At 45.5% G+C, this 20,843-nt stretch overlaps 1 protein-coding gene across 1 annotated transcript; it reads right to left on the reverse strand.

Moving 5' to 3' along the window:
• Nucleotides 1-10,330: 10,330 nt before the first annotated feature.
• On the reverse strand, nucleotides 10,331-14,623 carry Odf4 (outer dense fiber of sperm tails 4). Its single transcript, XM_057773936.1, has 5 exons — nucleotides 14,577-14,623; nucleotides 14,161-14,459; nucleotides 11,205-11,378; nucleotides 10,772-10,906; nucleotides 10,331-10,560 (listed from the first exon to the last, which is right to left on the reverse strand). The coding sequence occupies exons 1-5, from the start codon at nucleotides 14,621-14,623 to the stop codon at nucleotides 10,331-10,333; spliced, it is 885 nt and encodes a 294-aa protein (XP_057629919.1).
• Between the last annotated feature and the right edge of the window lie 6,220 nt (nucleotides 14,624-20,843).

Genomic DNA, 20,843 nt, shown 5'->3' on the forward strand with positions numbered 1-20,843 from the left:
CCTATAATTGTCCCCTTTTTATAAGAGTATCAATGGGATTAGGACCCATCCTAAATGACTTCATCTTGTAATCATCATCGAAGGTTTTCTCTAGTGATTTTTCTACATTTATTTGTGTGGGAGGGTGCACACACCTGCTGTGACGTGTGCGTGGAGGTAAGAAGACAATTGTAGGAGTTATTTTTCTGCTGCTGTGAGGAGACACCATGACCAAGGCAACCTATAAAAAGTAAAGGTTTTCATTTGGGTCCATGACCATCATAGCGTGGAGCATGGCGGCAGGCCACATGGTGCTGGAGCCGTAGCTCATAGCTTACATCTTACGCACAGGCACAAAGCAGATAAGAAGCTAACTGGAATGGTGGTGGGGGTTAAAACTTCAAAAGCTTGAATTCAGGTAATGATGGTGCATGCCCTTAATCCCAGCACTCAGGAGGCAGAGGCAGGTGGATCTCTGAGTTCGAGGCCAGCCTGGTCTACAGAGCAACTTCTAGAACAGACTCCAAAGCTACACAAAGAAACCCTGTCTCAAAAAGAAACAAAAAGGGGGGGAGTTGCTGGAGAGATGGCTCAGTGGTTAAGAGTACTGGTTGCTCTTCCAAAGGAATTGGGGGCGGGGGGCTGGAGAGATGGCTCAGAGGTTAAGAGCACTGACTGCTCTTCTGGAGGTCCTAAGTTCGATTCCCAGCAACCACATGGTGGCTCACAACCATCTGTACTGAGATCTGGTGCCCTCTTCTGGCCTGAGGGCATACATGGAGGCTGAACACTGTGTACATAATAAATAAATTTAAAAAAAAAAAAAAAGGAATTGGGTTCAATACCCAGCACCCACATTCCAGGATCTGGACTGCAGACACTGCATGCACATGCAACACAGATACACATGCAGGCAAAACACCCAGACTCATTAGATAGATGATAGACAGACATACAGACAGACAGATAGACAAATGAAAATAACGCTTGGATTCATGGATTCTAGAAGGTTAGGATTTCAACATCGTTTGGAGGAGTAGTTCAACTCCTAGCCACTGAGCATGCCTGGGTGAGGGTGGGGCTTTAGAGCAATTAGAAGGCAACAGTCTTTTGAAAGTGTGGGAGAGTCAGAACAATCCCTCAACCCAAGTGACATTCTAGAAGGCAGAACTTCCTGTCCTAGCAGAAGACAGGACAGAGCCACACCAAGTCACACATTCACGGGAGTCCATTCTGTACACAGGAAACAGTGGCTTCTCTTGGGAGGTGCAGCTCCTAAATACATGAGCACCCAGACACTCTGGGCTAGTTTCACTGTGGAAGGTGCTCTCTCTCCACGTGTACAAGGGTTGCCATGACCCTCTGTTCATCATGAAGATGTGCATGTTTAATCTTTATAGAATTCAATTTGCCTATGGAAGGAAGATTTTTGTCTTTTCGTGGTTAAGTGAGGAGCCTGTGATATTTTTTCCTAAGCTTAAGCTCTAGCCCAATTAAAGCAGATAGATAACCGTGAGCAAGTCCTGTCTTCTTGAGTAAAAGGCATGATAATTGCTCCAAGTCTCAGGACTATGGTGGGAGGGTGATAGGTTTGGAAAGAGGCTGGGAGATGTCACTTCCTCCTCATGACCAGCAAAACCATAGTAACATCTTACGTCTCAGCAGGAAAAGCAGCAATGGAGGCAGGACAGCAGGAGCCAGTCTGTCGGGAACCATGCCACTGGAGTAGCACTCAGTGCCCTTATACCAAAGATCTGCCCGTTCACATGCCCAGCCACTTACCGGGTCATAGACTGACCCTTCAGGGTTGAGTACACTGCCTTTTAGCTCCTAAGAGAACTGCACAGGGCTCTCCTGCCCCAAGAGTTAAGAAATGCTGTGGAAAGAACCAGGTTTGCCTTTTCGTGAACTTCTGCTGTGCTCTGGGTCGGGGGTGTATGCTATTTTTCCTGCATTGTATTATATCCCAGTCCTTGTGTTAAATGCTATGTACTATGAGGAGAGCAGGCAAGATGGCTCAGCAGGTAAAGGTGCTTGCTGCAAGCCTAGCAATCTGAGCTCAATGTCAAAGACCCACTTAAAAGTGTGAGGGGGAACAGACTCCACAAAATTGTCCTCTGACTCCCCCACATTTTGTGGCATACATGCTCTCTCCATGCCCCACAATAGCAGAGAGTTCTGGGACAGTCAGGGCTACATAGAAAAACCCTGTCTCGAAAAACAAAACAAAATAAACATGATTTTATGTGTATGGGTGTTTTACCTGCATGTATATATGTCTACATATCATGTGAGCATGCAGAGGCCAGAAGAGGGCATCAGAGCCTTTGAAACTGGTTGTGAGCTGCTATGTGGGTGCTGGGAACCAAATCTAGGTCCTCTGTGGTCCATAAAGCAACCAGTACTCTTTTTTGTTTTTGTTTTTTGTTCGTTTGTTTGTTTTGTTTTTCGAGACAGGGTTTCTCTGCAGCTTTTGGAGTCTGTCCTGGAGCTAGCTCTTGTAGACCAGGCTGGTCTCGAACTCACAGAGATCTGCCTGCCTCTGCCTCCCAAGTACTGGGATTAGAGGCATGCACCACCGAGTCATTTCTCTAGCCCCTTCCTGATTCCTCATCCATTCCAGTCCCTTTGCCAACAGCAACACCCACTCCAAGCCATTGCAAACAGTTGTGAGGTGCTGGGAACCAAACTCTAGTCCTCTGTAAGAGCAGCAAGTACTCCTAACCGGGGAGCCACCTCTGCAGCCCAGCTTATGTGGCTGGCCTCGAACTCACAGAGATCCGCCACCATGGCCCGCCTGGATTCTGCTTTTCTGCAGCTCAGTGGGAAGGAAAGAATGTCAGTAGTTTTTTGAGACTAAGAACTGGGATGTCCTGAGCTGGCACTGAGGGAAAAGGGCAGAGGAGGCACCCGAGAAGCTCAGACTCTCACCGCTGCTCCCAAATGATTTTGCACGGTTTCTGGACAGCAGTGCGGCAGCTAGTTAGATGAGGGCGTGCCAATGGTTAGGTTCAACTGCTGAGGGACACAGTAACCTCAGCCCACTTACTGAACCATATTAGACGTGGTGACTCTCTAGGCCCCCCACATTTATTTATTTATTTATTTATTTATTTATTTAATTGCGGGGGGGGGTTCAAATCAGGGTTTCTCTTTGTAAGAGCCCTGGCTGTCCTGGAACTAGATCTGTAGACCAGGCTGGCCTCAAACTCACAGAAGATCGCCTGCCTCTGCCTCCTGAGTGCTGGGATTAAAGGCGTGCGCCACCACCACCCAACTGTTAGCTTAACTTTTGAGGCAAAGTCTATGTAATCGTGGCTGTCCTGGAACTTGCTATGTAGACCAGATTAGCCTCAAACTCAACTCACAAAAGTCTGCCTCTTAAGTGCTGGGATTTTTAAACACTGATGCACATGAAGTTAAAAATAAAGAAAGAAGCCGGGCGGTGGTGGCACACGCCTTTAATCCCAGCACTCAGGAGGCAGAGGCAGGCGGATCTCTGTGAGTTCGAGGCCAGTCTGATCTACAAGAGCTAGTTCCAGGACAGGAACCAAAAAGCTACAGAGAAACCCTGTCTCGAAAATCAAAAATTAAAAAAAGGAAAAAAAAAGAAAGAAAGAAAGAAAGAAAGAAAGAAAGAAAGAAAGAAAGAAAGAAAGAAAGGAAGGAAGGAAGGAAGGAAGGAAGGAAGGAAGGAAGGAAGGAAGGAAGAAACAAAGAAACAAAGAAAGAAAAAGAAAGACAGAGTTTCTCTGTGTAGCCTTGGCTGTCCTGGAACTTACTCTGTAAATCAGGCTGTCCTCAAACTCACAGAGATCCCTCCTTTCTGAAATTAAAAGCGTGTGTCACCACCACTCAGCTTATTTTTTTTTTATGTATGGTTTGTAAAATTGTGTAAAAATTTATTTGAAACCTGAAATAATTTTAAATACAAAAGCAGGGTGTTGCTCAGTGGTAGATCACCTGCCTAGCATTCTAGAGGTCCTGAGTTGCATCAGCACCACAAAAGGAAAAACAAATTCAGGAGCTGAAGAGTTGGCTCAGTGGCTGAGCACACTAGCTGCCCTTCCAAACAGAGGGCGTGAGGTCAATTCTCAGCACCCACTTGTTGGCTCCCAGCATCTGTGACTCCAGCTACAGGGACTCTGATGCTCTTCTGGTCTCTGAAGGCACCAGACACACATGTGTGGCACAAGCATACATGTAGGCAAAACACCCATACACAGAAAATAAAAATAAAGATCTTTTAATATATCTATAAAGCTTGAGCCTGCTCGGGCTTCTCACTCAAAACCGCAGAACAAGGTTTGCCTGAAATCTTCAGATTTTTGTTCCAGACTCCATCCCGTTAAAGTTAGCTTCTTTTTTTCCTTTGCTTTCTTTCTTTCTTTTTTGTTTCTTGTATTTTTGTTATCCTGGTGCTAATCTTTGTTTACCCAGGTTCTGACAGGGTTTCTTTCTTTCTTTTTTTTTACCCTGCAATTAATTACTACAGATGGCTGACTCCTTGGAGTTTTCCAAGCAAACAAAGCAGGCAGGAAATGGAAGCTTCCTGAGAGCAACGGCTCTCCAGCTCTCCAATAGTCCAGCAAGTCCGAGAAGGACGCGTTGCCTTCCCAGAATGCTCGTCAGCTACAGCTTTCCTTCTGCGCTATGGTTTATGATTCGAGAGAGGAGCTGGGCGGCTTTTACCCTTCTCATTTAAAACATGGCGCTGATAATTTGCTTTCTCAGGTCTCCTTTGCAAATCTTTACTGTTCTGCTTTGGAATGCCTCCATCCCTTCCGCTGGCCCGCTGTTCCGCAGAACAACTTCTCCACACGGGAACCTTAGCCTAAGATGGCTTTTTCTCTGTTAAGAACTTCCTGTTAAGAACTTTTGGCTTGCACAAATGGCTTGCTTGTGACTTTGGTTGGTCACTCCTGACTAGTGAGACACCTGGTAGCCCCCCCCAGCACACACCCCGAGTCCACACCGGCACTGTCTCCTAAGAAATGACTATGGTAAATGTAGGGACCACGAGGATCTCGGTCAACACATGACCCAGATCACCTGTAATGACACAGCCACCCTTTAGTCCCAACCACATCTCTCTGCTTCTGAAGGGGTGAGGAGGGACCACTCTGGATGACTAGAGGTTGCTACTCCTCTTCCTCTCCAGAACACAGGAGTTCTATTTCTTGAAAGGACCCTGAAAGCCATCCTCAAGGGTGGGAGATGTAAACTCGGCTGGCAGAATGCTTACCTACGATCACAAAATCCCGAATTCAACCCGCAGCAATGCATAAATCTATAATCGTAGCATTCAGGAAGTAGAGGCAGGAGTATCAGGAGTTCAAGGTCATCTTTAGCTACCTAGCTGGTTTGCAGCCAGCCAGGCTAGATGATACCCCATCAGGGAAGTTAAGAAAGAAAGGAAAAGAAAAGAAATCTCAGCTGATGAACTTTCTTCTGCTCATTCTTCTTGCACCCACCCCCTCTAGACTGTCAGTTTCATTAATACAACATTGATAAACACCCACTATTTACCATGCATCATGTTGTAAGGCATGAAAACACTGAGGAAATAGAGCACACAGCAAAGACACCTGCCTGTAAAGACACCTGCCTGTAAAGACACCTGCCTGTAAAGACACCTGCCTGTAAAGACACCTGCCTGTAAAGACACCTGCCTGTAAAGCTGTGCCCAGGGAGGGGTCCCCTACAAACGTCACAGTGCCCACTCCACCTACTTAGATGTGTTTTATTTATTTTGTATGTGTGTATGCACAGGTGCATACATGCCTCTGAGTGTGTGTGTGTGTTTGTGTGTGTGTGTGTGCGCGCGCACCCTGTGTGTGCAGTGCCCATAGAGGCCAGAGGAGGAAAGAGGGCATCAGTTCCTCTGGAGCTAGAGTCATAGGTGGCTGCAGGCAACCTGATGTGGGTGCTGGAAACAGAATCTGGGTCCTCTGTAAAAGTGGCAGGTGCTGTTGACCACTGAATCATTTCTGTAGCCTGCTTTGTAGTACATTTGGTAGTACATTCTGCCTACTTTGTAAGAGAGGATATTTCTTTCGTCCTTCCTTCCTTCCTTACTTTTCTTTGTTCTTTGTTTGTATCTGGTTTGTTTTTGTTTTTCAAGACAGGGTTTCACTGTGTAGCTCTGTTGCCCTGGAACCTACTCTGTAGATCAAGTTGGCCTCGAACTCACAGAGATCCACCTGCCTCTGCCACCCTGAGTGCTGGGATTAAAGGCGTGACAATAGAGGATTTCTCGAGAGGAAATACACTTGCCCAGATCCTCACTGGAGAACGCTGACAGGAGTCAAAGGTAACACGCCACACTTAGATTAGCTCTGCATTCTGTTCAAGGCACCGAGAACACAGCAACAGTTCTGTGGTATTTCTACCAAAAATACATATCACTTGAGTCTCATTATACACAAGCCAGATGGTAGTGGTGCACGCCTTAAATCCCAGCACTCGGGAGGCAGAGGCAGGCAGATCTCTGTGAGTTCGAGGCCAGCCTGGTTTACAAAGAGAGTTCCAGAACAGCAGGGCTGTTACACAGAGAAACCCTGTCTTGAAAAAAGAAAAGAAAAAAAAAAAAAAAAAGACAAGAGGGGCTGAAGTGACTGTTCCTTCAGACTCATCCACATGGCAGCTCACATGTCTATAACTTCAGTTTCAGGAGACCCAACACTCATGGCAAAACACTAATGTACATAAAATAGAAATAAATAAATAAAAAGAAACACAAGATAAACTCAAACATTCTACAGAATACCTGCTCTGTATGTATTCCTTACAAAACCATAGGACTTCAATATCCTGAAAGGCAGACTAAAGAACTATTCCAATCAAAGTAGGAAACGTAGCTCTGATAGGCAGGTGCAGGGCTTGCAGTAAGATCTTCTATTGTTACAGTCAGCACAGCAGGGCCACTGGGAAAGCCTCAACACTGTCTGAAGACCATGCAGTGTTGCATCAGCAGTAATGTCCTGACCTCTGGAGAACATGCTCTTTGGTTACACAAGAACACAGCCTTGCTTTTAGAAAAGACGTGTTGAAATATTGGGAGAAGGAGTAAAGATGGGCCTGTCTGCAACTTACTCTCAGGTGGTACAGGAGAAAAAGAAAGCGTGTGTGTGTGGAAAGGAAGGGGGTGAGATAAAGCCACAGCATCCAATGTTAGCGTATAAGGTTGTGCAGGGCAAATACGAATCCCAACATCCATGTAAGATGCTGGGTGCTGGCTTACAACAACCTGTAACCACAATGCTGTTAAGGGGTAGGGACAGAAAGATCATTGGAGCTTGCTGGCTCCCAATCAATTGAAAAAGTGTGAGCTCTAGGTTTGACCAGACTCAAGGGAACAAGGCGGAGGATGATCGATGGCTATCCAATGCCCGCCTCTGGCTCCTGTGTGAATGCACGCAGTCACACACAGCTGCAAACACACATACACATATACATAATATTTAAAAGGCAGTTTCTCTGGAATAAAGATAAAAGAATCCATAGTGTCTCATCCAAGACAAAAGACGTGCAGTACCATTCAGGATGCTTTCTGCAAAGGCAAGCCTCCATGTGAGTTAGTCTGTGTTCAAGTCTTGTCCTCAAAAGAAGTGACACTTATGCTGAGTTTAAGCTCCCAGTCCATTGACTTACCCACCTGGGAGTGAGGCCAGTTGGATCATATCGGGAGAGTATGCTCCGTTTGGAAGAAATTCTCAGGTGCTCTTCCACGTGGCTATACTGTGTTGCATTCTTACAAGAATGAGTGAGAATTTGTGTTATGTTCTTGCCAGCACTTGGTGGTGTTAGTGTTTAGACTTTTACTATTCTTTTTTTAAAAAAATATTTATTTATTTATTTATTTATTTATTTATTTATTTATTTATTTATTTATTATGTATACAATATTCTGTCTGTGTGTATGCCTGCAGGCCAGAAGAGGGCACCAGACCTCATTCCAGATGGTTGTGAGACACCATGTGGTTGCTGGGAATTGAACTCAGGTCCTTTGGAAGAACAGTCAGTGCTCTTAACCGCTGAGTCATCTCTCCAGCCCTAGACTTTACTATTCTAATAGAACTACTGATATCTCACTGTCATGGTTTTATTTAGTGTGGGAGAGGCACTGCATGCGGAGGTCAGAGGATAACCACCCCTCCTACCAAAGGATTCGGGAATTCACCTCATATCCTGAGGTCTGTGCAGTGAGAGCTTCTACCTGCTGAGCCATTCCCCTTGTCCTCCTTGTTGTTTTAACTCATAATTCCCTAGGGATAGATGATGTCCAGGATCTTCTCAAATGCCTGTTTAACTGCAAATATTCTATGATGGGGTAACTGTCCATCAGCCGTGGGCTCTCTCTCTCTCTTTTGGTTTTTTAAGGCAGGGTTTCTCTGTGGTTTTGGAGCCTGTCCTGGAACTAGCTCTTGTAGACCAGGCTGGCCTTGAACTCACAGAGATCTGCCTATCTCTGCCTCCCGAGTGCTGGGATTAAAGGCATGCGTCACCACTGCCCAGCTCATTAAAGAGTTTTTAAGCATAAATTTAAGCACAGAGATGAGCAGAGATGGAGGCATTCAGGGAATGAGTAGACACAGCCAGGATGGCTTCTAAAGTTCTGTGTCACTGAGTTGCAGAGGAGCCTCTGCTTTTTCCGTGCACGAGACCCTAGAGCGCTTCTGGCTGTGCCCTGGATGGCATTACAGCTGGTAAAATAGAACCCAGCACCAGGGTTGCAGGGGAAGTTAATGTCTTCACAGTAAACAAAGCCTTGGCCTTTCTATAATAGGGCACCAGACTTTAGTAGGTCTGCAGACCTTAGCACAACTGACTCCATGATGAAAGTACCATTCACCATAAAACTCATCATGTAGACAGGCACCACCTGCTAAATAAAACTGAAACAAAGACCTAATCCATCAAAGTCCATCATGCTGGGAAAGTCTGTAAATGTACTAACCTTGCTTTTTGGCTTCTGTAGTTCTGCTTCTGGCTGACTGTTCTTGTTAACTGAAGTATGCCAACCCAGGGCATGGTTTTTGTTCTTCAAAGCTCACCCTGAGAAAGGCTCAGGGCTATCCTGAATATTCAGTGTAGTCCCTGGCTGGCTAATGAAGACTTTCTATTGTCTAAAAAAAAATCATCATGACACAAGTTTAATTTGTCAATTAAAAAACAACATCCAATTTTTGGGACTGGAGAGATAGATGGGCGGTTAAGAGCACTGGCTGCTCTTCCAGAGGTCCTGAGTTCAATTCCCAGAAACCACATGTTGATTCACTACCATCTGTAATCACTACCATCTATAATCATATAATCACCACCATCTATAATACATACATGCAGACAGAACACTGTATACATAAGAAATAAAATCTTTAAACAAAGAAAAGTAACATCCAATTTTTAAAAAGAACTATTTAATTAAAGTGCTTCCAGATTCCTGTTCCTCAGACTCTTTATAAAATAATGTTTATTACTTCACGGCAGGGCTGGAGAGATGGCTCAGAGGTTAGGAGCACTGACTGTTCTTTCAGAAGACTCAGGTTCAATTCCCAGCACCCACATGACAGCTTACCCCATCCACAATATCTGACACTTTCACACCAATTCACATAAAATAAATAAATTATTTCAAGGCAGTAAGTTGGAGATAAGTTTTTATCCAGCAATAAATAGCTCATAAACTGGGTCTTACTAAATGGGGTAGGTTATATATAGACTTAGAAAGTGGTGTCCTGGCTAGCCCTGTGATATTTGTCTGTGATCCCTGTAAAAGCTGCAGTTGCTTTTTTCAACCAGATGCATGTGTTGTTTGGCTTGTTATATTTTAATTCTTGGTTTTTTTTTTTTTTTTTTTGAGGCTCTAGTGTCACTATAGAGCTCAGGCTGGTCAGCCATCCCCCTGCCTTAGCCTCCTGGGATTATAGGAATGAGTACATATACTTATTCCTATACCAAGTCTGGCTAAGTTTACTTTTGTTTTTCTCTTTTCATTGCTATTGGGTCAAACTCAAATTTATATGAATGCCAGGTAAGTGTTCCAGCACAGAGTCCCTCCTGCCTTCACACAGGTGTGCTATGGTAAGAGCCAGGACGGGTAGGTTTAGGGACCGAAGGGTATTGCAAAGTTCATAGACGGGAAGAACTGGGAAGCAAACATAACAACAAATTTTGTTTTTCTCCCTTCCTCTCCCTCCTCCTCAATGACCACCACACATGATGAAGAAGGGATGGACAATTTATTCCACATCATCACTTGAGCCACAGACAAGGCCAAGTTGAGGGAGAGGAATGCAAAGCTGGTCCCCAAATCCTTCTGTGCTCATTCTTTGTCATGGTGAGGACAGACTTAGCCCAGGCTGGCGGGGTAGGGTCCTGAGAAGCTTTTAGATAAACCTAATGGCTGCTGTTTATCCTTCTGCTCATCAGGATCGGGGATGTCCTCTTGGCTGTTGGAGGGCTGTACAGTGCTCTTCAGAGACCCTTGCAACATACTTTTGCCAAGACTGCTGATGATGGAAGAGGAGCTGTCCGTTATCACTCTCCAGAAGTTTTTATGGTTGAGGTAGCAAAGGATCCCTGAGGGGGTGGGGGGAGACACAAGAAAGAGGGGGAAGCAGAGAGCTGCATGGGTGATGGGTGAGGTGAGCCAAGGGGAAGGTTAAGTCCCTATGGACCCTTATGGTGGGCGTGAAGCAGAGGAGAGGTCGCCTTGCCCCTCCTTCCACACATCCTCTGTTCTGAACCACCCAAGTTCCTTCCTTCCCCAGGACCCTCCCTAGCCACTCACCACAGGTGAGATACAGGACGAACACCAGCCAACCAATGAAATAGCTCCACCCGATGGGGACCGATATGTTCTTCTTCAGCTCGTAGATCCAGAGGTTAACAGGGAACAACAGGAGGGTGAGGAAAATGAAGGCGACTGGGAGGCAGGAGGGCAGAGATTTACTCTCACCTAAGAATCGCACAGGAGTGCTGCCTCATCTGCTGACTACAGCCGCCAACCACTCACGCCACTCACAGCCTCACAGTGAGTCCTCGTCCTGGAGGCCCGAGGACATCAGCCCTCCTGACTCCCGGGTTCCAGACATAGTTTATCTTCACTCTCACTCTCTCCTCCCAGCACCCCAAACGCTTGCTCCACCCCCAGAGAAGAGGGAGACATGCCCAGGATGATGTGGGTTAGGGAATTAAGAACCTTTTTCAGAGCTGGGGGGCACCTTCACAGAAGCTCAGGACGATCCCAATCAAGCCAAAGAAAGGCATTCTGTGCAGACGGGGCAGGTACGGCAGGTGCAGCCAGGCGGTAAGGACAAAACCCAGCCCTATGGCCAAGGTGAAACTTATCTTAGCTATCCCCAAAACTGGATGGGTTGTCCACAGCTTATAATTGTCTGGGAAAAAAAATAACAAAACAAGAACTCAGGATTCACAAACATGAATTGTGATCAAATCAACAAACATGAGGGAAACACTCAGGTTATTCAAAACCAAAGAAATGCAGAGTTAAAATCATAAAACAAAACTTTCGCTCAAGTAAGACTCCTGATCAAGAGACTGCTTGGCAGTACCAACCACTTGAACATATGAACAAGAGTCAGGTGGCTCACTCCTATGAGCTCAGTACTGGCAATGGGAAGGCCGAGGTAGGAGGATGGACCTGGGTTTGAGGCTATCTTGAGCTACAATGGTGAGTTACAGACCAGGCTGGACTACAATGTAATGTTTCAAAAAAATAAAAATAGCCAGGTGTGGTGGCTCACACCTTTAATACCAGCACTAGAGAGGCAGAGGTGGTCCGACTTCTGTGAGTTCAGCCTGATCTACATAGTGAGTTCAGGACAGTCAGAGCTGCATAGTGAGACCCTGTTTCAAAAAATTGAAAAAACTAGAAAAATTTTAAAAAGCCAGGCATGTAATCCCAGCATTCCAGAGGCAGGCAGATCTCCGTTAAATTCAAGGCCAGCCTGACTCTCTCTCTCTCTCTCTCTCTCTCTCTCTCTCTCTATATATATATATATATATATATATATATATATATATATATATATACATATATATGTAAGTTCCAGGACAGCCAGGGCTACAGAGAAACCCTATCTCAACGAAACAAAAGAAAACAAAATCGGGACTCAAATAGCAATTCTCAAAAGAAAAAATGTGCAAACTGTCAATAGACTTACAAAAGCTTTAGTGGCTCTCCCTTTTCAAAAGAAATCTTGCAGATGCTCTTAGAATTTTAGAGCCTGAAGCTTGGAATGAGTGGTAACTGGCCAGTTTCTGCGGTTGCCTTCAAAAGATCTTCCCTTTGTCCCCATGCAAAGTGGCTGGCTTCTTCTGAATGAGTCTAGTTTCGTTGGTGACCATGGCACCATGGGCCATGCCTTTCAGGTTGCTCCTTTCCTGTCATGACCGCATGTTTTTCAAACCCTTTACTCTGTTTTTTCACTCCCAAGTCTCACAACAATCTGCCTAAAAGAAGCCAGATTCCTCTCGCAGACCAGTTCCAACCGCTTCCTTCCACATGAGCAGATGTGATCACAGCAATGTCCCCCACCCCCACTCTTCTGTTGCCTCTGCGTCTCTGTGGCTAATAACCCGATGGAAACAACGTAAAGTGAAAAGACTTATTTTGGCTCTTGGCTTCAGGATTCAGTCCATGGTCACCTGGCTCTAGATAGTGGGGCTATCATCGTGACCGGAGCATGGGGCAGAAGCTGTCAAAAGCACAGATTCTTTACTTGTTAGAAGACAGAAAGCACTAGATGTGGTGGCACCCACCCTTAATCCCAGCACGTGGGAGGCAGAGGCAGGAGGATCTCTGTGAGTTCTTGTCCTGCTGCATAAAGCGAGTTCCAGGACAGCCCCTAGGGCTACACAGAGAACCCATCTCCAAAAACCAAAAACGAAACCGAACAAAAAAGCAATACGTGTATAAGTCAAGTGTGCTGGCTCATGCCTGTAATACCAGGTCTCAGGAGGCTAAAGATGGCTGCCAGTTCAAAGTCATCCTGGGCTACATAAAGAATTCTAGAATAGCTTGGATTACAGAGTGAGGCCTTGGCTCAATTAAAAAGAAAAAAAAAGAAAGAACAAACAAAAACCAAGCAAACAGGAAAGAATACATACAACAATGTAAAACCTATTTAAAGCTTCCTCTGGGGATGTGACTCAGTGTGGCTCTCAGTGTGTGTGGGGGAACTATGCTCGGTTCACAGCACCACAGAGCAAGAAGCATAGAATCCCATATCTGCCTCTATGAAGCTGTGCTTTCTCTGGTATGTGAAAAGCACTCAAATACTGCCATTTCATGTGGCAGAACCCTGATCAATGTACTAATTCCAAGCTCCAGTCTTCCCATCTACAAAATAACGCCAATTATCTCCGTCTCTTGTGGCCGGTGGACAATTCGGCTGGAAAAATAGCAGGCCATAGATGATATTTTTTTGTTATTCCACATTTGTCCTTAAAAAGCTATGTGCTCTAGACCTGCTTTTGGCTTATGTGAAGGAGAATGAGCAGGTGGAGACCAGCGTCCAGAGCTGGACCCTTCTGAAGTGGTGAGGGCAAGAGCACAAAACGGAACTTGACTCAGAAATTAATTCAGAAAAGGAAGCCAACAATCAAGGGGAAGTGCAGAGCTGAACCACAGAGGCATGACGTCAGACAGAAGGGAAGGAAAAACGGCAGGAACTGGGGAATGAATGCAAGAGAACGTTCAGGGGGTCATCTCAGGGTTCTGGGTACGAAAACCAGGGGCACAGCACCACCCAGGTGAAAGATGATGTCAAGCAGAAATGATCCAGACATCTCTCAAAATTCTGCATAACAGCTTTGACTGTCTTGGAACTCTTTCTGTAGAGCAGGCTGGCCTAGAGTTCACAGAGATCTGCCTGCCTCTGTCTCCCAAATGCTGGGATTAAAGGCGTGCACCATTACCATCCAGCTCACCTTGACATTCTTAAAGCAAAACCCTTTGGGCTTTACCCAAAGAGATGACATCTTCTACTGGGTCAGGTGACTTAACCAAAGAAAGGACATGATCCCTAGAGATCACCATGCCAGCAAAGCCATCTTGCAGTCCAAACGAAGATGGCTGATAGGAAGGAACAAGACTGTGGGGGCCACCACTGAGGTCAAGGCAGGCTGGACCTAGGCTGGGGTGAAGGGACTCACCTTTCCCACTGTCTGAGCTGGAGCAGCTTTTAGACATGCAGGTGTACAGGAGCCCTGTGGACATCATATGGATCGAGGTGTAGAGTCTATTGGTGATGTTTTTGGGGTAACGCTGATGGAAACGACTCTTAGAGGGGTACAGCCATTTTTTGGAGAAGACCATGACCAGAAGCAGGAGGAAGGCCACCAGGCTGAATTCTGAGGCCACCACCTGGGCTATCCAGCGAGAGCTGTGCGTAATTCTCCACTGAAGGGGTAATTGGGAGTTGCGGCGTTGCTCCGTAACTGACCGCCTGTTTCTGCTGGGAGAAGGGACAGAAGTCCTGCACTGCCCAGCCTACCCCTCCTCTAAACCCTCCCCGCCTCCTTCTCTTCCTAGGCCTCTGATGCCTACTCTCTCCCATCTCCACACTCACCTGGCTCTTATCGTCTCGATCTCTTCCTCAGTCAAATCAGTTTCCATCACAGGCCCAGTGTTAGAGGAAGAATGGGGGAGCCTCTTTTCATACACCTGATCTCCAGATCCAAGAGAAGGCCTCACCCCATTCCGCTGAGCAGGCCCTAACTGCCATGGAATATTGCTGGGAAGCAGTGAGATGGGGGATGGGCTGTGGATTCAGCTCCAACCCTTTCTCGAAGTTCTATTCCTCAGCCTCCAGCCCCCTAACTGTGGATCAGACAAGATGCCTCTTTCCTGGCTGCTGCCCCCTTTACCCAAGTTGATGATTTCTGAGAGAGCCCATTTCTCTTCCCTAACCCCAAAGGCTCACTGACAGGGGAGGAAAGGGAGAAAGACACGCCTCTAGGAAAAACCCCAGTCCCTCCTTCCTTCTTGGACCGCTCCTCCAAACCTGTGTCAGCCTTCCCACTCCCACTACTTCCCCAGCCTCTCCCCTCTCCCTGTCTCACCTTTCTATGAGTTCCAGACAGCAATGGTCAGCAGGCTCCCCCTTCACTCCCTCTCTCTCTTGGCAGGAACTTCCTATGGAACCCAGACTGGCCTGGACCTCCCTATATATCTCAGGATGACTGAATGAAAAAATAAAAATAAAAAGGAAAGGACATGACTGGTCCTAGATATGGGGGAGAAGAAAGTTCATTGTAGATAAAAGGGAGAGTGTAGGCAGAGACAGGGACCTCTGGGAAAATCCAGAGTGTGAAGAGACATGGGGAGGAGAAGGGAGAGGGGAGAGAGGGGAGAACCAAGCCCAAAGACATGAGATAACCAAAATAGTTGGACTATATAGGGAAGGGCAGCCTAGTCCCTGAGCTGGAGAAGTTGGGGGTGGGGGTGGGCAATGAATATAGGGGCTGAGGAATGTTGGAAGTGTCTGCTGTGATATGTTAAATGGGCAGCACAGACATTTATTTGTTCCTGGTTTGAGACCTGACAGTGACCTCATAGCAATCCCCTTGCCTCTGCCTCCCAAGATGCTGCTTCTTCTTCTTCTTCTTCTTCTTCTTCTTCTTCTTCTTCTTCTTCTTCTTCTTCTTCTTCTTCTTCTTCTTCTTCTTCTATTTTTTTTATGTGCACTGGTGTTTTGACAGCATGTATGCCTGTGTGAGGGTGCCAGATCTTCTGGAGCTGGAGTTATAGATTGTTAGAACATCTATAACTGGAGTTATAGATGGTTTCCTGTCATGTAGGTGCTGGCAAATGAACCAGGGTCCTCTGGAAGAGTAGTTGGTGCTCCTAACCTCTGAGTCATCTCTCCAGTCTCATCCTTGGTTTCTTTACTTCTTTTCTTCTTTGTATAGAATGAAGGTAGACCTGAGGTGTCACATAAACTGATGATTTTTCTAGCCTCTTGAGTATATGCACACACCTCCTGCGTGTTAGAATATACCCGTGTTCTCCTGAGAATTAGTACTAACTGGTTTTCCTTCTGTGTGGTTACACTCTTGGATCTCTTCTTTTTTGTTTGGGGTTTTTTTGTTTTTGTTTTTTGATTTTGTTTTTCTCTGTGGCTTTGGAGCCTGTCCTGGAACTAGCTCTTGTAGACCAGGCTGGCCTCGAACTCACAGAGATCCGCCTGCCTCTGCCTCCCGAGTGCTGGGATTAAAGGCGTGCACCACCACCGCCCGGCTGATCTCTTCTTTCTTTATCTGTTCCTAGCATTGTCTTAAGGACCCATGAGCGGCTCCTCCAGCTCCAGGTGGTACCTTCGGCATGCTCGTGATGCAGCCGCACAGCCGCACAGCCTTTTTTTTTTTTTTTTTTTTTTTTTTTTTTTTTTTTTTTTTTTTTTTTTTTGTCCCTCAGTCTATTCATCTGGAAGACAGACAGTAAGACTTGTCTCAAGGACTCCATTGACTTCTGAGTGAGGTAGAGAATTGAGCCCTTGCTGGGTCCCAGGATATGATATTGTTTCTGTTAAATTCCATTTGTAGTTGTTTTGAAGTCTCACCAGCAAACAGAGAAAAGGCACAAGCATAGAGGACAATTCCTGGCCAACATCCTTGTGTATTAGTTACTGCAACAGAGTTCAGTGAGTGTAAGCAAAAGAAGTGTTAACTCTGAACCTCAAGCTTAAGGGAGCAGCCAGATACCAGGAACCAGGAACAGTTCCAATCTGGGACTCATTCCTCCCACCCTGACCTCCCCACTTCCCTGAGTAGCCTGGTGCCTCTCTGCGTGCACACGGTGAGAAACCCAAGCTGTGCCTCTACCACTCATAGCCCTTACAGTGGAAAATTCTCTATTTCTTCTGTAGCCCTGTGGGGATAAGGGCTGTCCTCAGAACAGCCAGCCAATCCGAGGCTGAGCCCTGAAGCTGCCAGGTGGGGACAGCCCTTACATGCAGGGGCTACCCAGATTTAGATTCTTTTGGGGATTTCCTCAAATTTCCAAGCCTTTCTAATAATAACAAGCAGGTCTCACAGCAACTCCTAGAAGACGCTTGAAAATGTGTTTCTGGAGAACACACTCCTGGAAGATTATGCCATAAATACCACTTTTTATAGAACTTACAAATAGCACCACTAGACACAGCACGGTTTACACACACACATGCACAAGCACGCACACACGTGCACGCGAACACATCATTGCATAGTTTTTTTTTTTCAAAAGCAGTGGAAAATAAGCAAAAATATCCTACGATGGTGCCTTCTCAGAAGAGGCAGAAGAGCGGGCCAAGCGGCCACCCCGGCATGTGCACGCAATTGCTAATAGGCTAGTTCCTGGGTGACGTGGCAGGCACTCACACAGAGAAACTATTGATTATTGAGATTTATTTGTTTTTATTTTATGTGTATGAATGTTTGGTCTGCATGTATGTATGTACGCATCTGGTGTTCTCAGAGGTCAGAAAGGGGCATCAGATCCCCTGGAACTGTTGCTACAGACGGCTGTGAACCACCATGTGTGTGCTGAGAATTGAGCCCAAATCATTCTAAAGAGCAGCCAGTATAAACCACTAAGCCATCCCTCCAGCCCATAATTTAAAAAAAATAAAATTTTCAAGACAGGGTTTCTCTTTGTAACTGTGGAGCCTGTCCTGGAACTCGTTCTGTAGACCAGGCTGGCCTTGAACTCACAGAGACCCACCTGCCTCTGCTTCCCAAGTGCTGGGATTAAAGGTGTGCGCCACCACCGCCCAGCTAAAAAGAAACGTGATAATTGTTGTTCAGTAGACCAGCAAGATGGCTCAGTATGTAAAGGCACCTGCTGCCAAGCTTAGAGACCTGATTCTGAATCCTATGGCCCACACAGTAGGAGAGAACCAATTCCCGTAAGTTGTTTTCTGACCACACTCACTCATGCAGAGTGATGGAGAGAGAGAAAGAATAAAATGATAAAATGTAAATTAAAAATAAATATATGTGGGTGCTGGAGAGATGGCTCAGTAGTTAAGAACACATGCTGGTCTTCCAGAGGACCCAGGTTCAATTCCCAGATCCCACACAGCAACTTATAATTGTAACTTCAAGATCTGACACCTCCAAACAAGCAAACATGCAGGCAAAGCACTAATGCACATAAAATAAATAAATGTAATTTAAAATTTTAAGAATTACCTTTCCAAAGGTAATTGAAAACAACTCAGGCCAAGAACACACCCATCATCCCAAGGCAGGGGAGATGAAGGCTTGGGCATCAGAAACCTAAGATGATCCCCGGCTACGTAATGAGTTTGAAGCTTTCCGAGCCTACAGGAGACTCTGTCTCAAAAGCCAAGAAAAACCCAAGCATATTTCCACACATCTTTAATCCCAGCACTGAGGAGGAAGAGGTGGGTGGATCTCTGGGAATTGGAGGTCAGTCTGGTAGACATGGCAAGTTCCAGGCCAGCCAAGGCCACATGGCATGACCCTATCTAAAAAACAGGAGTGGGGTGGGGGTGTGCAGGAAAGAAAGAGGACAGTTCAAGAAAGGAAATGTAATCTTAGCGGCTTCCAGCTCAGCGACAGAAGGTTTATGTAGTCACAATACATAAGGTAAACACTGGTGGATGGATTTCCACTCTTAGCATCAACAGACAAAGCCTGGTAAACGCAATAAGAACAGACACAAGTAAACACAGCAGCCTCCACATTACCCAATAAAATGTCTGAAAGAGTAAAACAAGGAGATGGGGGAAGGGATGGATGGCAGATTCAGGCTCAGTGAATACATTTCCTAAATTTCTCAACCCCTGACTGGAGTAAATCACATATCTTATAACAAGAGCTGGACATTTTTTCTGTAAAGTCCAGATAATAAATATGCAGGTAGCTGGGTGATGGTGGCGCACACCTTTAATCCCAGCACTCAGGGAGGCAGCAGCAGGCGGATCTCTGTGAGTTTGAGGTCAACCTGGTCTACAGAGTGGGTTCCAGGACAGCCAGAGATACGCAGAGAAACCCTATCTTGAAAAACCAACAACCAAACAAACAAACAAATACTCAGGGCTGGAGAAATGGCTCAGCAGTTAAAAGCCCTTACTGCTCTTTCAGAGGATCCAGGTTCAGTTCCCAGTACTTGCACGATAACTCACAGTTGTATCCAGTTCTAGGGAATCCAATGTTTCTTTTGACATTCACAAGCTACTCTACACAGACGGTGCCCAGACATACACTCAGGTACACCCCCCCCCACACACACACTCTCACACACACACACTCACACACACACACTCTCTCTCTCTCAAGCTTTTTGAGTAAGTCTCTATAACTACCCAACTTGGCTAATGTAGTCTCGAAGTCATCACAGACAGCTGTTCCAATATATAAAATGTAGTTTTATAGCCTGGGACTATACTTTGTCCTCCCCAATCCTTTGTGTAACCTCCAGCTCCCAGTGGGATTAGGCTCCAATTGTCCTGGTTGCCTCCGGTTTTGATAGCCCTTGTTGATCTTTGGCCCTTTCCTGTCTCACTTCCTTATGTCTCTCTTAACTGTGTCATGGGTTCACCTCCCCGGTAACTTCCTACACTCTGATCTTTGTCTAGTGGTCTGCTTCTGAGGAAACCCAAATAATGACATGCCACTTTTTAAAATACTGTACTAGCTAATACATAGAGGCATGGCTCTATGTGGGTACAGGAAATGCAATTTATTTATTTATTTATTTTAAAGCATATAAAATGCAATTTAGAAAACATACGCACACAGAAACAACTCAATTTCTTTTTGAGCAGAATGAGCTTCCACACTGATTTTGTGAGGCCTCTATTTTATGTAGCTTCTACTCAGACTTAAAACCAAGAGTAAAGTTAAGATTCTCTCCCTTTATGTCAGATAAACTTAGATGACTTTCCCCGGCTTGTACCTTTAAATATCTTTTAAATAAATATATAAATATTGGCTTTTTTATCTTAAGCTTCAGATCTCCTAACTTAAACTTTAGGTCCATTGGAGGACCCTAAAAGTGGATTCACCTGGGCATATATTTCTGCAGGATTTATAAAAATCAGGCCAGGGGGGCTGGAGAGATGGCTCAGCGGTTAAGAGCACTGACTGCTCTTCTCAAGGACCCGGGTTCAATTCCCAGCACCCACATGGCAGCTCACAACTGTCTGAAAATCCAGTTCCAGGGGATCTGACACCTTCACACCAATGCACATAAAATAAAGTTAAATAAACCATAAAAATTAAAAAAAAAATCAGGCCAGGTTTGGTAGGTCACGTCTGTAATCACAGGACTTGGGAACCTGAGGCAGGAGGAGTGCTGTGAGTTAGAGGTCATACACAGAGGGAGACACTATCTTAAAAACAAACAAGCAAAACCCAAAAAAAACAAACAACAACAATGAGCAAAAAAACAAAAACAAAAACCCAAAAGCTAGGTAGAGTTGTTATGTACCTTTAACCCCAGCACCCAGGAGGCAGAGACAGGAGGATCTCTGTGAATTTGAAGCCAGCCACCCTGGTCTGTATAGAGTGTATCAGACCAGCCAAGTGACATAGTGAGATCCTGCCTAAAAAGAAAAACAAAACAAACAAAAAGAAACACAATCCAGTTTTTGAGCTCTAACTGAAGGAAGATGAGTTAAGGAAGCTTTCGGCTCACCTTTAGTGACTACAGTAAGTGGACTTCAGTGATCCCCTGCTTTTGCTATTCATGTGTTTATATAAGAGGTATTGCCTTTTGAATACGCACTTAGTGATTGAAGTGTGTGTGCGTGTGCCTGTGTGTGTGAGACACAAGCAGTCTGGCTGGCCTCAGTCTTTCTGTTAATTCAGCCTTGGACTCTGGATCT

Source organism: Chionomys nivalis, chromosome 7 (assembly GCF_950005125.1).
Source record: "Chionomys nivalis chromosome 7, mChiNiv1.1, whole genome shotgun sequence".
In the NCBI taxonomy this organism is placed as follows: domain Eukaryota; kingdom Metazoa; phylum Chordata; class Mammalia; order Rodentia; family Cricetidae; genus Chionomys; species Chionomys nivalis.

Excerpts from the sequence above, each read along its gene's own strand:
- Odf4 (XM_057773936.1), bottom strand. The coding sequence starts at position 14,623 with ATGGAAACTGATTTGACTGAGGAAGAGATCGAGACGATAAGAGCCAG. Across the intron at positions 14,460-14,576 it reads ATCGAGACGATAAGAGCCAG|AAACAGGCGGTCAGTTACGG; the intron begins GTGAGTGTGGAG and ends TTCTCCCAGCAG. Across the intron at positions 10,561-10,771 it reads CGTCCTGTATCTCACCTGTG|GGATCCTTTGCTACCTCAAC; the intron begins GTGAGTGGCTAG and ends CCACCCCCTCAG.